General features: G+C 43.4%; 1 protein-coding gene across 4 annotated transcripts in view; it reads left to right on the forward strand.

Moving 5' to 3' along the window:
* Positions 1–17,346, forward strand: part of AK8 (adenylate kinase 8) — a 152,745-nt gene that overhangs the window by 82,977 nt on the left and 52,422 nt on the right. For all 4 annotated transcript variants that reach the window (XM_034929370.3, XM_003822412.5, XM_034929371.3 and 1 more), the window contains exon 11: positions 2,514–2,655. In XM_034929370.3, coding sequence (XP_034785261.1) covers positions 2,514–2,655 — 142 coding nt within the window. The remainder of the gene's footprint in view (positions 1–2,513; positions 2,656–17,346) is intronic.

Raw genomic sequence — 17,346 nt, forward strand, 5'->3', positions numbered from 1 at the left:
GAGCTTATGCAAGACAACATGCCAGCTCCCTCCCGAGCTTTACTTTGGAAGGAACCGACTCCGACTCCTTCTGGGGAGAGGAGGAGGAGGTCACTAGGTTTACAGCCCTTTGAATGTAAACAAATGTCTCGAGGCAGAGGTCCCTAAGTCTCTCTGGAGGTCTCTGTCTTTAACTTCCAAGGCTGTTCTTAATCTGTCATCCTTTATCCCAGGTGCCAACAGTCTTTGCTGGCACGCCCTGACCACAGGCAACCGTGAAAATATTCGTGAAGCATCACTTCCCCACACACATCTCCTGAATTGAAAAGTAATAGCCACCACCTTTGAGTGTCGGCTGTGTGCCAGAATCGTAAATGCGGTGTGAGCCGGTCACAACAGGTCCTGTTATCCTTTCAGCAGATAGGAAGCTGACGCTCAGAGAGTGAGAGACTGCCTGGAGATGAGGCAGCAAGAAAGGGAGGAGCTGAGATGAGACCTGGATTTGTGAATGCCCCAAGCCCATGTTCTGTCTACAACCTGGCTTCCCCAAAGTCTGGTCAAGTTGATTTTAACAGAGTTGATTACTTTTGAAGTATTTGAAAAAGAGAAGCCTTCTATTTATTCAACACCTACTATGTGCCAGACATCTTTCTAGGCAGGGAAAAATGGGAGAGACATGGTTCTTTGTTATTATGGGACCCATCCATGAAAGAGACACAGACATTAAAGAAAGAATCACCCAGAGAGAAGTATCCTTGTGATAACAAGGGTGGCAAGTGAGGGAGGATGAGAAGTGCAGGCTGGGGGCTGTCCTCAGAGACTTCCCTTGGGAGGGAACCTCCCACCGTGGCCCTGAGGCTGAGTTTGAAGGCTGGCCCAGGCAAGATGTGGGAGAAGGGTATTCCGGATGGAGGAGGTGGCACGTTCGAAGGGAGGTGCAAGCTGGCAAGATTCACCTGGGAGGAAGGCAGGGCACAGACCTTGCCTTGGAAAGGAGACTGCTCTTTATCCTCGGAGCACTGGGGAGCCCCTGCAGGTTTGAAGCAGGGGAAGGGATGGGATTCGCTGAAGTGACTTCTCATTCATGCTAGATAGCCAGATGTTCTCGTTAAAGCAAAAACCCTTTTCTGCTCTTTCCTAGGGACTGGGGAAGAAAGGCTGAAGGGCATGAGAGAGAACACATTCAGGCAAATGCAGACTGCTTAGAATTAGGGTTATGGTTTTTTGGTGACAAGGGCAGCAACCCAGCAAGTCACGGCCACAGGGAAAACGGCTGGCAGTGATTTTTCTGCATCTCTTGCTTCCACGTTCACCTGGCTGTCAGCCTGGGGGGCCCTGTGAAAGGTTTCAAATGTGTGCTTCAGGCCCGCTTGCCAGACCCCCGGGCAGTCGGTAGGAGGATAACCAGGCAGCTTCCAGAGAAACTGCCAAACTCACTGCCACCACACCCCTAGGAACCAGTTCCAATGGGGCCACAGTCATAGCAAACAATGGTAATATTTACCAAGTATTTCTGGAAAAATGAGTGCAAAGTGCAGGAAACACAGTGCAAATTGCTAGAACGCAGTACATTAGCAACATAGGACATTTAATGAGTCTGGGAAGAGACGTATGAATTTCAGGAAAATGTCAATTGCCGCAATGTAAACAAGAGGCTTCTCAATATCTCATTCTCCTTAGGACTTTATTTCAGTCTTTGGTTATAACTAGTTCTATGATTCTTGGGAGAGACTTCGTTCTAAGCATCAAGGAGGGGAGAATTGGAGAATTTTGGGAAAGAGGGGAGTGGGGGTTGCTAGTGCATCACAGACTGGCAGAGAGCTTTGGGGGCACTGGCCCAGTCCCACTTGAGGAAAACTGAAACTGCAGCTGGGGCTGGTGCGCTTCCAGGAAAAGTGTTTGCTGCAAAAACTGGGCCCATAGTGGGTGCTATGGTCTGAATGTGTCATCCCAAAATTCATATGTTAAAATCTAATCCCCAAGACAATGGTGTTAGATGGGACCTTTGGGAGGTGATGAGGTCACAAGGCAGGGGCCCTTGTGGATGGGATTAGTGCCCGTATAAGGGAGACCCCAGAGAGACTTCTCACCCCTTCCACCAGGTGAGGATGAAGCAAGAAGGCACCATCTGTGAACCAGAAAATAGGCCCTTTCCAGGCACTGAATCTGACTTGATCTTAGACTCCCCAGACACCCAGTTTATGGGATTTTGCTATAGCAGCCCAAATGGACTAAGACAGGGGGACAATCTGCTCACATCTCACTGGGTTGCAGGTGGGGATGGTGTCGTGTCCAGGAAAGGGAAAGACCGAGGTCAAGGTCAGCCAGTGCATTTCCCATCTCACGCAGCCCCGTTGCTGGGACCGAGGAGGGACCTGGGAAATAGGCACTGACAACCTTGTCCAAGTGGCTCCAAGTGGCTCCACCTAGACCCACTTCTTCAGCAGCTCAATCTATGGCCAAGTAAAGTTAGGAAGCCCAGGACCCATGGGCTGCCGGCCAGCAGGGTACTCACTTGCCCCCCTTCTCTGCAGTTCCTGACAGCCTCCTCATGAAGGTGCTGAGCCAGCGCCTGGACCAGCAGGACTGCATCCAGAAAGGCTGGGTGCTACACGGCGTCCCGCGGGACCTGGACCAGGCACACCTGCTGAACAGCCTGGGCTACAATCCCAACAGGTGAGCTGCCCCAGCCAAGCCAGCAGCCCTGGCCAAGCCCCTGGGCACCCCCTCTCCAGGGCTCAGCTGAAGGGGTCCAGGTTACACAAGCCTTCACGTGTTCCTGAAGTGGAATGTCTCCTGGTCATCCCCATTCCCACCCATCCCATCTGCCCGGTGGACTAGGAGTCAGGCTTGGGTTCAAATCCTGGCTTTCACTCTCCTTGATGGACCCTCATCTGTAAAACAGTAATAAATACCAGTCTTGCCTTCCTTGGGGAATTGTTATACAAATCAACGGATATTTTCTTCTACTATTTTTACAGTTTCATTTTTATATTTAAATCTTTGGTGCAGCCGATATTTATTTTGATGTGAGTAGGCAGTATGAGTCCCCCTTTTATTTTTTCCCCAAATGGTTAACCATTTGTTCAGAGTGTTGAATATCACTGGATGTTCTGTCTTCCCTCTACTAGTTTGAACTTGAGAGCTCATCACAATTGTATATATTGTGGAGAGCAGTGAAGCCCACCGAAGTGAAAGCAAGCAAAGGCTATTTAGTCTGAGCTTGCAATAGCAAGGGGTCAGCCACCATTGCTTGGCGTTTTGGCAGAGGCTCACAGGCAGGCAGCGGAGGTGACAGCATTCTAGTGGAAGGTGGGAAAGGCTTCGGTTCTACCATGCCCCAATTGGAGGCTGTTGGCTTGGGGAAGCTGGGTGGGCTAACTAGAGGCGGGGCCTCCGTGTGACTGGTTAAGGGAACATATTTGGCTTTCTCTGGTTGGTCATACCTTGCAAATGGTGGCAAAAATGAGGGAAGCTGTCAATTCCTGATCAAGTCCTGGTCCTTTGGGGCTGATTGCTGCAGAGATTGTGGTCTGACACCCCGGGCAGGTTGCTGCAGGTTGTGGGTTCCAGTTCTGTTTTTATATATGGTCTGACCATCATCAAACTGTGTGTTTAGTCTCTCAATATACTGGGCCTGTTTCTGAACTTTCTCTTTTCTGAGTGTCTATTTCTGCAGTAGTACCTCTCTGTTTAACTACTTTACTTTTGTCATATCTGTATTTCAATAGTCAATGCAGGACAAGGCCCTCTCATTGATCTTCTTTATTGTCTATTTTATATATTTATTATTCCAAACGAGCACTATAATGATTTTATCATGTACAAAAAGAAACTGCCATTGAAATTTTAGCTGGAATTGCCTTAGATTTTCAAATTGATCTGTGATATGGTTTGGCTCTGTGTTCCCACCCAAATCTCATCTTGAACTATAATCCCCACATGTTAGGGAGGGACCTGGTGGGAGGTGATCAGATCATGGGGGCGGTTTCCTCCATGCTGTTCTCATGATAGTGAATGAGTTCTCACGAGATCTGATGGTTTTAAAGTGTGGCACCTCCCCCTTTGCTCTCTCTCTGTCTCTCTCCTGCTGCCATGTAAGATGTGCCTTGCTTCCCCTTTACCTTTTGCCATGACTGTAAGTTTCCTGAGGCCTCCCCAGCCGTGTGGAACTGTGAATCAATTAAACCTCTTTCCTTTATAAATTACCCAGTCTCAAGTAGGTGTTTATAGCAGTGTGAAACGGACTAATACAATCCGTTACAGTTTGACATGGATATATTCTGTCTTTGCTTCTAGTGAAAATATCAACACTTCCTTGGGTCTCGCATTTTTTATTTTATTTCTAGGTATATTATCTCTTGTTCTTCTTACTGATATTATAATAAGATATTTTCATTCCATATTTTCTAAGGGGGTTTTTCAAGAGTATACAAAAGACATTGATTTTGGCTTACTTATTTTATACCCTAGCCACCTTCTCAAACCCTCTTACTGTTTTGGATAGTTTTTCAGTTGATTCTCTTGGGTTTTACAGGTAGATGACCATGTCATCTACAAATACTCATCCTTTTGCCTCTTCCTTTTCAATATTTATACTTTTCATTTTACTCTTGTTGGGCGGTACTTTCAGAACAGGGTGTCATGATCGACACGGTGGTTTTTCCTGACCATAAGGGCTGTCCTGGTACTGCTGACATTAAGGTGCTACTGGCTTTTGGTTTGAAGTGCATACAATTTGTATGAAGTTAAAGAAGTTGGCCGGGCACAGTGGCTCACGCCTGTAATCCCAGCACTTTGGGAGGCCGAGGTGGGTGGATCATGAGGTCAGGAGATCGAGACCATCCTGGCTAACATGGTGAAACCCGTCTCTACTAAAAAATACAAAAAATTAGCCGGACGTGGTGGCGGCCGCCTGTAGTCCCAGCTACTTGGGAGTCTGAGGCAGGAGAATGGTGTGAACCCAGGAGGCGGAGTTTGCAGTGAGCTGAGATCACGCCACTGCACTCCAGCCTGAGCGACTGAGTGAGACTCCGTCTCAAAAAAAAAAAAAAAAGTATAGCTCCGTGATTTAAAATCTCTAGTTAATGTTTATCAAGAGCTTTTCAGCATCCTTTAAAATTGTTTTTTCTCTTTTTGACACATTGATATTATAAATTATGTTAATATTAGTAAGCCAGTCTTTTGTTCCTATAATAACTGGTTTGGTCATGGCATATTGTTCTTTCATGGTATATTATTCTACTCTTTGTGGCAGATAGAATTTTGACCCTTATGACCTTTGCCCCCCTGCTGTCATGCGTCTGAATATTACATTACATGACAAAAGGGACTTTGCAGATATACTTAAGATTACTAATCAGTTCACCTTAAAATAGAAAGGTCATCCTGGACTATCTGGGTGGGCCCAGAATAATCACACAAACCCTTAAAAGCAGAGTTTCCTCCTGACTGAGGGCAGAAGAGGAAGTCAGAGAGATTTCTAAGCATGACACAGCATTGGTGGCTCAAAGATGGGGGCCGTGGAAAATGTGAGAAGAAATGAATTCAACCAACAGTGAGCCCCAGGTGAGAACTACAGCTCTGGCTGATACCTTGACCTAAGCCCAGTTAGACCCATACCAGATTTCTGACCTACAGAAACTGGGAGATAATAAATTTGAGTATCTTTTTTTCTTTTCTTTCTTTCTTTCTTTTTTTTTTTTTTTTTTTTGTGAGATGAGTATCACTCTGTCGCCCAGGCTGGAGTGCAGTGGCATGATCTCTGTTCACTGCAACCTCGGCCTCCCAAGTTCAAGTGATTCTCCTGCCTCCTCCTCCTGAGTAGCTGGGATTACAAGTGTGTGCCACCATGTATGGCTAATTTTTGTATTTTTATTAGAGACGGGTTTCACCATGTTGGCCAGGCTGGTCTCGAACTCCTGACCTCAGGTGATCCACCCATCTCAGCCTCCCAAAGTGCTTGGATTACAGGCATGAGCTACTGCACCTAGCCAAATTTGATTATCTTTTTTTTTGAGACAGAGTCTCGCTCTGTCTCCCAGGCTGGAGTGCATGGCACGATCTTGGCTCACTGTAAGCTCTGCCTCCCGGGTTCACGCCATTCTCCTGCCTCAGCCTCCCAAGTAGCTGGGACTGCAGGTGCCTGCCACCACGCCTGGCTAATTTTTTGTATTTTTAGTAGAGACGGGGTTTCGCCGTGTTAGCCAGGATGGTCTCGATCTCCTGACTTTGTGATCCACCCACCTTGGCCTCCCAAAGTGCTGGGATTACAGGTGTGAGCCACCGCACCCAGTCCAAATTTGAGTATCTTTAAGCAGCTAAGTTTGTCATAATATGATAATGGCAGCACAAGGAAATTAACATGCTGTTGGATTGTATTGGCTACATTTTTTTTGCATTAATATGCATATATAATATGGATTAGAATTTTTCCACATTCTTGTGCTTTGTTAGGCTTTAGTATCAGTGATGTGAAAATTTCGTAGATTTTCTTTCTTTCTCCATATCTGAGAGAGTTTTTAAAACTCCGGCAGTAACTGTTTTTTTGGATCTGGCACTTTGGGGCAGAGGTAGCTTGTTAACAATTTGATTGATTTTGTTCAGGGTGTTTGGTCAATTCGAATTTCTCTCTTTTCTTGTGCAATTGGTCTCTTCTTAGAAAATCACCCCTTTCCCCTGTCTTTAAATATATTAACATAATTTGAATATCTTGTGCCACTAATTTTTATTGTGTTTCCTACAGTTTTGGCTTTATGTGTTTTGGTGCTATGTAGTGCATAAAGGTTTCTGTCAGCTATGTGTTCATTGTGAAATGTATTCTTGATGAAAGTGACCATCAGTGACAGACAGCTAATTATCTACCCCAACATTTATTCTAACTTTCCTCCTCAATAACAAAAGATCAATTTTCAGAGGAGTACTTTGGTGTCTGAAAATAAAAGATCCCATTTTCCAGTCTTCTTTACAGCTATATGGAGCCACAACACTAAGTTCTGGCTAATGAGATATAAGCATACAATTTTGTGGTTTTTCCAGGAAACCTGCTTTAAGGAATCTAACTCAGCTGGAAGGCGTTAGCTTTTTTTTGTTTTTCCTTTCCTTTCTTTTTGATTTTCCTGAAGTTAATAATCATCTTGCTTTTTCACTTGTCTAGTTTTCTTTGTACCTATTAGTTAATTATTTCCACATCTCATAATAGCCTTTCAGAACAATTTCCCACAAAGTCCATCATATTGTGTAATCTATCAGTTTCAGGTTGTTGTTTTTTTTTTTTTTTTTTGGTCACTCCCATTCCTCTCCTGTTTGGACTGGTTTTTTTCTAGGCTTACTGCATAGTTGATCATCAGGGGCTTTTCTTTACTATAATCAGAGGAATTCCCCTTGGCTTTCTTTTGAGTTGGAGTCTCTGCTTCCTGAGTCACACATCTTCCTTTTATATACCCCCTTGATTTGACAAAGCATAACCTCTAGTTGCTTCCCAAGTTAAAAAGATGATTTAAAAGCAGTAGACTGTTACACCAGAAACACATGTGTTCTAAATTGAAGAAGTCACCCTTTATGCCTGTACACAACAATCATTTTGGGATTGCCTTTCACTACTACACTGAAGATTCTCTTTACCCCTCTCCCATATTAGATATTTTATTTCTATATCACATGGCTTCCTTTTTCTTGGTTTACTACCTTGTTTTGGTTGAACACATCTATCAGTAACTTCCTGAGAAACAGTGTATGGGAGGTAAATTTTGGGGGCCCTACTATTCTATCTGAAAGTGTCTATTCTATCTTCATACTTGTTGGATAGATTGGCTGGGTGAGAAACTATAGGCTGGAAATGATTTTCCTGTAGAATTTTGAATTTCCAGTGTTGCTAAGAAGTCCAATGCCAATCTGATCCTGAGCCTTCATATGTGACTTTTTTCTTTCTGTGGAAGTTTGTAGGCTCTTCCTTTTGTCTCCAGGGTTCTGAAATTTCACAGTGAAATTTCATTATATACTTGGTATAGGTCAGATTTACTCCACTGTACCAGAAATTAATCTTGAAACCTGTGTCCTTCAGTCCTGGGACATTTTCTTGAATTATTTTGTTAATGATTTTTTCCCCTTTTTTCTATTCTCTCTGAAACTGCTGTTATTTGGGTATTGGATCTTCAGGACTGGGCTTCTAAATGTTGTAAAAATATCTTTTTTCCCTTGTATTTTGTGTGTATGTGTATGTGTGGTCAGTTGCTGCTTTTTGTTTTGTTTGGCTCTACTTTCTGGGAGATTTCCTCAACTTTCTCTTCCAACATTTTTTTTGAATTCTAATTTCTGCTCTTGGGTTTGTTTATTTCTGTAATATTCAAGAGCTTTTTGTTTTCTGAATATTCCTTTTATAGTTTCTTGATCTTATTTCATGGTTTTTTTATCTCTTGAAAATGTTAATGACATATTTGATTTTGTTAGGAGGATGGGGAGATAGGCTTTTTTCCTTTTCCTTTCTGCATAACCAGTTTCTATTGAATTTTTGTTTGTCTTGGTCTTATTCTTTCTCAGCAGAGTCTTTTTTTACCCTTAGATGTTGAATTACCCTTGGTTGTTTGCTCACGTCTAAGAATGGGAGACTAAAAAGCGATTTGGAAGCTCCGAGTGCGTGGAAAGAGCCCACAGGCTTAGTCTTCACTGTAGGGTGGTATCATCGGGGTGATAAAATTGGGCCATTTGTGCAGAACCCTCCCACCAGGTGTCAACATCTTTAGATCTTTTCCTCTGGGCTGCTCAGATTCCCCAGAGAGGACTCATGCAGTCTCCTGCTGGAGGGTAAAGGCCTTGCTGCTAGGACCCCCTCTCTGGGGGTCCAGGGGAGAAGCAGGACACTGGGAAGGGCAGGGGAGGGGTCTCACATACTGCATGCAGTTTGCATACTTTTACCTAATTCCCCTGTGTTTACCATAGACTCAGGCTCTCAACTGTGCTTGGCATTCTTCAGCCCAAAGAGCCTGTATTTTATCCTCTCTAGAGAATAAATGTTTAATTTCTTCCCAAGTGGAGGAGAGACATTCACTCAGCTGGGTGGAGTGAGGAAGGGATCTAGGACTCACTCTCTTCTGAAACAAATTTCAACCAAGCCCCCTTATTTTAGCCACCAGTTCCCAGGTGGCGCCTGTGCCTGAGCCTTTTGAGGATTTTCTGGGGAAGATGAGGTTGATTCTCAGCTTTCCTACTACTGATTTAGGATTTGGCTTTCTGAGGCCGCCTCAGCTCGTTGCCTCTGGTTCAAGTCTGCTTTCCAGCATCGAAACCTTTGTCTGATTGCCTTCTTCTTCCCTGTTCTTTCTGTCCTTGTAGGTTAGGTTTTCAAAGTGCCTTTCCTATCGTTTTTCTGTGGGATTTGGGGAAGAAACAAAATCTGGTTCGGGTTTCAAGAAGCCATTTTTATCTGGAATTCAAACTCTGATTTCTTTGTTACATTTGCATGTTCCTAAGTTTTACTTTCAACTATTTTGCTTCTCTTATTTTTTGTTGATGACACAACTAAAAAGCTATATGGAAGCTCTGGATGCATGGGTGGAGCCCGTAGATGTTGTCTTCACTGTGGACAGAATGAAATTGGGTTTGATATTTTTTCTTCAATCTGAAATGTCTTTTTCCTTGAATAGTTGAGTCTATCCCACTTATTTTTGCTTTTCTTACTTTATTTTGTGCTTCATTATGGTTTCCTTTGTTTTCCATCTTTTCTTTATGGGATGTGTTTTGAGTTTTGTTCTTATTATTGTTAGCTTCTTACCTGCCCCACTTCCGTTAATTTAGAAGATAATCTGTTTGTAGTTCTAATAGTCTCTTCAACACGACTTGATTAAACCTTATTTCTCAGTTTGTTGATTTTGAAATGCAGCAGAATATCTTGACCCCTTCATATGAAAGATGTTGGCTGGGCGTGGTGGCTCACGCCTGTAATCCCAGCACTTTGGGAGGCCGAGGCAGGTGGATCACGAGGTCCAGAGTTCAAGACCTGCCTGGACAATATGGTGAAACCCTGTCTCTACTAAAAATACAAAAATTAGCCGGGCATGGTGGCGGGCGCCTGTAGTCCCAGCTACTCAGGAGGCCGAGGCAGGGAACTGCTTGAACCCAGGAGGCAGAGGTTGCAGTGAGCCGAGAGCACGCCACTGCATTCCAGCCTGGGCGACAGAGCAAGACTCCATCTTAAAAAAAAAAAAAAAAAGAGTATCCCACATGTACTGCCTCCTCATCCCCCTTCTCCAGCCATTCTCCATTTTGGGGGAGCCAGGGACAGACATATCCTGAAATTTTTCTGTGCCAGTCTGTTATACACAGATTATTGTTTTTAATCAGTATTGATTAAGCTTTTCTTTCTAGAAATATAACAATTATATTCTGTTTTTAACTATAATTACTATACTTACAAAGTTTTTATTCTCTTTAAAACTGGATTAAGATTTCAACACCAGTTGTTTATATATTTCAACCTCTTCATTTATTAATTTTGATTTTATCTTTCATTTGAATGGATTATGTCTTTGATTCATTTTCAGCTAGGGTACATAGATACTAAACTTCCTGAATTTTTGCGTACTTGAGAATGTCTTTCTGTTATTTTTACTTGTAAACAACATCTGGCAAAGAATTCTTTGATCATGTTTCTTTCTTTCTCTCCCCAAGCTCCTCCCCCGCCCTCAGTGTTCCAAATCCCTTCTGCACAGCCTCTGACATCTTGCCAGATGTGTTTCTCTTTCCTTCTCTTTCTTTCTTTCTCTCTCCCTTCCTTCCTTCCTTCCTTCCTTCCTTCCTTCCTTCCTTCCTTCCTTCCTTCCTTTTCTTTCTTTCTTTCTTGATGGAGTCTCACTCTGTCATCCAGGCCGGAATGGCGCAATCTCAGCTCCCTGCAACCTTCCCCTCCTGACTTCAAGCGATTCTCCTGCCTCAGCCTCCTGAGTAGCTGGGATTACAGATGTGTGCCACCATGCACAGCTACTTTTTGTATTTTTAGTAGAGACAGGGTTTCACCATGTTGGCCAGGCTGGTCTTGAACTCCTGACCTCAGGTGATCCACCCACCTCAACCTCCCAAAGTGCTGGGATTACAGGCATGAGCCACTGCGCCCGGCCTATGGATGTGTTTCTTTTGCCTGGGTGTTCAGGAGATCTCTCTGTCTCTCTGCCTCTGTCTGTGTCCCCTACCCCCTTCTCTTTCTCTTTAAGTTCATTTACAATCACCAGGCCATAGCTCAGTCTTGGTTCTCCTTATTACTTTTCTCTGGACATTAGGAATCCTTTCACTTACAGTATTTCAGGATGATTTTCTTCCAGTAGATATATTAATATTTTTCTGGTTCATTTGCTTGGTTTTCTTCTTCAGTAAGACCAATTATGTGTGTGTTAGATATTTATCATCAGCTTTTCATAATTCGGATTTTCTGCTGGTGGCTTTTACCTTACTCTTTTTGGTATTATTTTCTCGACTCTGACCTTCATGGTAACTGACTGTTTTCTGCTGTGTTTATTTCTTGCTGTTTTTCATTTGTTTTTTTTGTTTCCATAATGCTTTCACTTTTCCCCTTAGGCATTTTTCCTTCATTTTGTGAGCTTTCTTTGCATCTACTTTTAAAAAATCTCATCATGTTTTCTTTCATTTCCTATATCATGGAGTCCATTCTCTTTAAATTATTTAGAACATTCTGGTAAGGTTTTATCTAAAATGTTCTTATGTTTCCTGGAGTAATTCGTTTTCTAATGGGTATTCATTGTCTCTCTTTTTTTTTTTTTTAACTTTTATGCCCCTTTCCTTCCATTTTTTGGTAGCACCTATAACTGGGTCCCAAGATGGATATATTCTGTAAATCCTTTACCTTTGAATAGGCTGGTTGTTTGTCTAAGAATAGTGTGAGTTGGCATATTAGTTACCTATATTGCCATAATAAATTACCACTGACTTGGTGGCTTAAAACAACACAAATTTATTGTCTTCAAATTCTGTAGTGCTAAAAATCATGGCACTGCCAGGGCTGCATTCCTTCCTGGAGGCTCTAGGGCAGAATCCGTTTCCTTGCCTCTTCCACCTTCTAGAGGCTGCCCGCATTCCTTGGCTCACAACCCCTCCCACCATCTTCAGAGGCTGTAGTGCAACTCCCATCCTTCCTCTGTACTCATGTCTCCCTGAGACCAGAGCCGGGAAAGGGTCTCAGATTTTAAGGAGCTATGTGATTAGATTGGGCCTACCCAGATAACCTGTGATAATCTTACCATATCAACACAGTCCTTAACTTAATCTAATCTGCAAAGTTCCTTGTCCCTGGTAAGATAACCTATTCACAGAATCTGGGAATTAAGAGGTGAACATCTTGGAGTTGGGGGCAGGCATTATTCTGCCTTTCCCACAGTTAGAATCTCCTCAACTCTGAATTATATCCCTAGAGTTTGCGCTACAGAGCTTCCCATTGGAAGACTGAAACCTGTTTCGGCTCAGGGCAGCGGGGATCTGATAGTGTTAACCTGAGCATCCTGTTTTACTGCCGTTATTCCTGTGAAATTCCAGGGACCAAAGTACCCAAAGGCTAAGTGTCCACCCTCTGTTCTTCCTAACATAGTTAATGCCACAGACGTGGTTAATGTCACAGCATCAGCTGCATAGCTTCTGTTTTTGTTTTTGGTTTTTTTTGAGACGGAATTTCGCTCTTGTTGCCCAGGCTGGAGTGCAATGGCACGATCTTGGCTCACTACAACCTCCGCCTTCCGGATTCAAGTGATTCTCCTGCCTCAGCCTCCCAAGTAGCTAGGATTACAGGCGCGTGCCACCACGCCCAGCTAATTTTGTATTTTTAGTAGAGACGGGGTTTCACCATGTTGGTCAGGCTGGTGTCGAACTCCTGACCTCAAGTGATCCACCTGCCCTGGGCTCCCAAGGTGTTGGGATTATAGGCGTGAGCCACTGCTCCCCGCCTGCATAGCTTCTTTGTGAGCTCATCAGCTATGTGAAGATGAAACGCACTGGGGAAAATGCAGAACAATCACTTTAAAGAAGTCGGGGCAGGGTGTCATTAGCAGGTCAGGGGAGAGAATCCTGTGCTGGTTTTCTGAAGCCTGGGGGGAAAAATGACTGTTTTACTTACGGAGCCCAAGCACCAGTACTACACGACCAACACAGGGAGGAAAAGCACACAGGGAGGAATATTCAAGAACCGATTTGGTTTAGGGCAGGGTTGCAAGGAAACACTCTTCCGTTCACCACAGAGTGAAAATCACGTTCTAAAGACTTAGTAAATAACGCCAATTTAATTTATTTGACCCTAGGGCGAAGGACAGGCAGGAACAAAAAATCTTGATTTACAATGTAGATTTAATCATATGCTGCTGTTGATCATCCTGTCGTAGTCATTGAAGGTATATTTTCCTTCCTCCTTTCTCATCTCTGTCTCTTCCATCTCCAGCACCTTAGCTTTCAGTTAAACATTTTTATGATTAACTCAGAGAGTAATCTTAGCCGTAAACCTTCAAGTTCAGATACAGGCTAAGAAAGAGAAATATTCTAAAATGAATCCACCTAGCACCGGGATGACTATCAGGACTGTAATTCTGGTTCGGTTGTGATGCCAATTATAAAACACTCTAGCTGCGGTGTTGCTGTTTTTGACACCAGGAGGAAATCTTGACAGAATTATAGCCTAGAAATCAATCTGGGAATACGATACAGAAATCTATAATTCAGATATGAAAATCTACAAAGGCTCTTTTTTTAAGGAAGGTTCAATGAAATTAGATTAAAATAAATTTACATATATATCAATTTTATTATTAAAATATATTCACACTAGTAAATAGAGTTATCGGGGAAGGGTAAGCTACTCCATGTATTGGACACAAAAATAGACCTCTTTGGCTTATCAGAAAACAAAGCTATTGTCTCCTTGTCAAATATAAATCTCTTCTTAGAGCTAATAAATGGGTAGTGTTCAAATGCAATGTTTTGTCTGACTCCTACCTCATAAACCCATGGCACATAATACTAAATTATATTCCACTGAGCAGTATCAATCTCTTGATTCCAACATCATACAGTAAGGGAAACAAACCAAGTAATTGATCTGTCGAAAAGAAGGAGAAAAAGTTATTTCAGAACAAATAAAATGGGCTATAAAGTTTGTTAAAACGTAATAATAATAGTAAAAAAATAAATAAATAAAAGAAGAAAGAAACAAAGAAAGAACTATGTTCATGGCTGCGTCCAGAAACCTGCCCTCTGCCTGGCTGTAAAATAGTTCATTTCATGCTGCAAGCTTGTAGCACAGTATTTTCTTTTAAAATTAATGCTTACTACAGAGAAAGAGTATAGGATTCTGATTGATGTTGGGAAGTTTGCCGTGTATGAGACCCACTGTTTTTTTGCACCCTCCTTTCCCTCCGTGCTGCAAGGAGGGAGGGGGCAGGGCAAGCTGTGACCTTAACCCTCCCCCACAAGGTCTTGGTCATGCTATCTCAGAAATCCCCGGAAAAGGGTGTAAAAGGAGGGTCCTAGATGAGTCAGTGGCAATGACATTCAGCAAAATGGTAGCAGGGAGTTTTAATCTTGGTGTCGTTTTCTGGAGTATCTTTTTCTCTCTTCATTGGACTGCCTTTTAGGACTCTCAGGAAACCACCCAAGAATGAGATTTCTGATTAGCTCATTTGGGTGCCAGGTCATTTTGTGCAAACTGGAAACTGCTATATAGGTTCCTTTGAGGATGTGGTGGTTTCTGAATTTTTATGTATTATTGTTGTTTAAATAAGATAGGTATGTGTGTCCCACATCCAGAGGAGCCCAGAGGGTTTCAGTTGTCCCTGGAAAGGCAGTGACAGGTCTCTTTTCATTGCATATGGCTCCCCGTTGGTGCTGGGTTTGTGGTTGTCGTTGCTGGCTTTTGCTAAACAGACCTTCCACACACAGACATTTCCTCCAGAAAGCCGGAGAGAACAGAGCTGCCGAGGGGAGGGAGGCTGGCAGACACCCACCCCCAGGCACAAGGGGCTGGCACTTCCGCACTCAGCGCAGTCTGCCGGGGCCAAGCCTGTCCCCTCAGGTCTGGAAGCTTTCTTTTTCGATTTCCGAGGACAAAACTGCCATGGCTTCGCACAGGGCATCTCTGCTCTGCCTTTCTCAACTTCCTCTCTGCTTTTCTCTTTCTCCTTCTTCATCTTTCAGTTCATTCTCCTTTTATTCTCTGACTGCCTTGAAACAGCCCCTCCCACTTTGTTCCCAGATCACGTCCATTGAGGACACTTCTTCCCTTTCCCTCCTCCTTCTCTCTCCTGCCCCCTCCTCCTTCATAATCAGCATTATCTTGACAACAAGAGTAATAATGATGATATCTGGTCTTTACTGAGTGCTGATTATGCAGTTGTTTCCTATGTGATCCCATCCATTCAACAGCCCAGTAAAGGAGGTTTGCTCAGGTAAAAGGCAGTCAGCGTTAGAGAGGCCATGTCCTTGCCCCAGGCCACATAGCCAGGTAAGATCCATGGAAGGGGCCAGCCCTGAACCCAACTCTTTGCTCTGAACTGTTAAATTCTATCCTTTATGCAATGGGATTGCATTTATCCTTCTCTGTTGGCTAGCTGGTTTGAAGAAGACACATTTAACGTCAATTTCCTTATCTGTTAAATGGGACAATAATCTCTACTCTTTTAACCTCACAGCACTACTGCTCTGGAGAGTAGATGGAGGATGCGTGCATGTGGTTGATAGCTTGAAAGAGCTGTACGGATACTGTGGATGGCTATGACCTGCTCTGCACGTGAGTGCCCAGAGTACCTCCTGTCAGGGCCGACTCTCATTCAGATGTGAAGGGGAGAGTTTGTCTTCTCGCCTGTTCTCACATAACAAGTTACACGCTAAGCCGCGCATGGTGGTGCACACCTGTAGTTCCAGCTACTTGGGAGGCTGAGGTAGGAGGATTGCTTGAGCCCAGGAATCAGAGGCTGCAGTGAGCTATGATCGTGCCCCTGCACTCCAGCCTGGGTGACAGAAGGAGACCTTGTCTCTCCGAAAATGAATAAATACATAAATAAATAAAGCACACACGGCCCCCAAATAGGATGCTACAGATTTGTCTATATGTTAAGAAGTGTAAACACATTTACTATGACACTTCCCCATGTGACGCTGAATTCCTGCTCAATACAAAGAGGCTAAGATGGCAAATATTGAAGGGATGACCCTCAAAGAGTATTTGCTGCATCTACTCACTATGGGTTGGTACAAATAATTTTAAAAATATTTTTTCTCTAATGGCGACCTGTTTGCTTTCTTTATCTATGGAAGACATTTTAAAGACACTCATTGGCTTGGAAGTGGGGAAGGTAGCCTGTTCTTCTCATTGGCTTGGAAGTGGGGAAGGTAGCCTGTTCTTCTGGTAACACATGCGGCGAATGACCCCAAAATAGTCAAAGACAAAATTGCCCTTTTGTTCAGGACCCCATCGAGCCAAGAAAACTGGAATTTTTTTTTTTCAATTCAAACTGAAGCAAACTGGAAATTTTTAATCAGGGCATTTAACAATGTTGATAAAATTATTCTGCTAAATGCAGTTTTGATTTTTTTGTTTCAATTATGTCCAATTTTAAACGATGGAATATGGTGGTACATTATGAAATTAAAAACTAGATTGGCATATAGTTTATAGGCCAGAGCTCCTAATTTGATGTAATTTATTTCCGTATGACAATTTCTTTTGGGGGACAACACATTGAAACCCTTGGATAATGACTTTGTCATTTCTAACATGGTCCAAAGTGAGAAGGATGCTGTAATTTCTTAAGAGGACAGCAGTAGGACCAAAGAAAAATTAAAATGCAAAGTAGAGAGGGTTTCTTGCCCGCCCCGCTCTCTCTCTCTTTCATTATCACGGGTCCTTCCAGGAAGCACTATTTCTGCAGCTGATCCTTATGCGGACTATGGATAATAAACAGCCTATTAATGGAGGCCTGAACTAGGAAATGGAGTTGGAATCAGCAGCAAAATCCAGTGGCTGACGAAGGTTAATAACTCCATTACTGCAGCTCTGGGCCTGAGCCTCCCGATGAGCAGGGTGTTAGCCTTGTCTTACTCCTCATTAATTGAGCTAATAGAACCCGGGTGACCCTGCCTTGCTGCCATCATCCGAGAGTTTACCAGACATGGGCTGGAATACATATCATTGACTGTGTGCGCCATGGTGCCTTTTCTCTTGGAAGAAAGCTCTTTCTTAAAGACGGGTTTGCTGCGAGCCTTCTCCTAACAGAAGGCCCATCCTAACGGAAGCCCCCATGCGGCTGACTGCAACAGGACCCGACATCATTCCGATTTTGTCGCATGGGCAGTGATGCAGCAAAGGCCTGCCGTGCTCCTTCGCAC

The sequence above is a fragment of the Pan paniscus genome, chromosome 11 (genome assembly GCF_029289425.2).
Source record: "Pan paniscus chromosome 11, NHGRI_mPanPan1-v2.0_pri, whole genome shotgun sequence".
Taxonomy (NCBI): domain Eukaryota; kingdom Metazoa; phylum Chordata; class Mammalia; order Primates; family Hominidae; genus Pan; species Pan paniscus.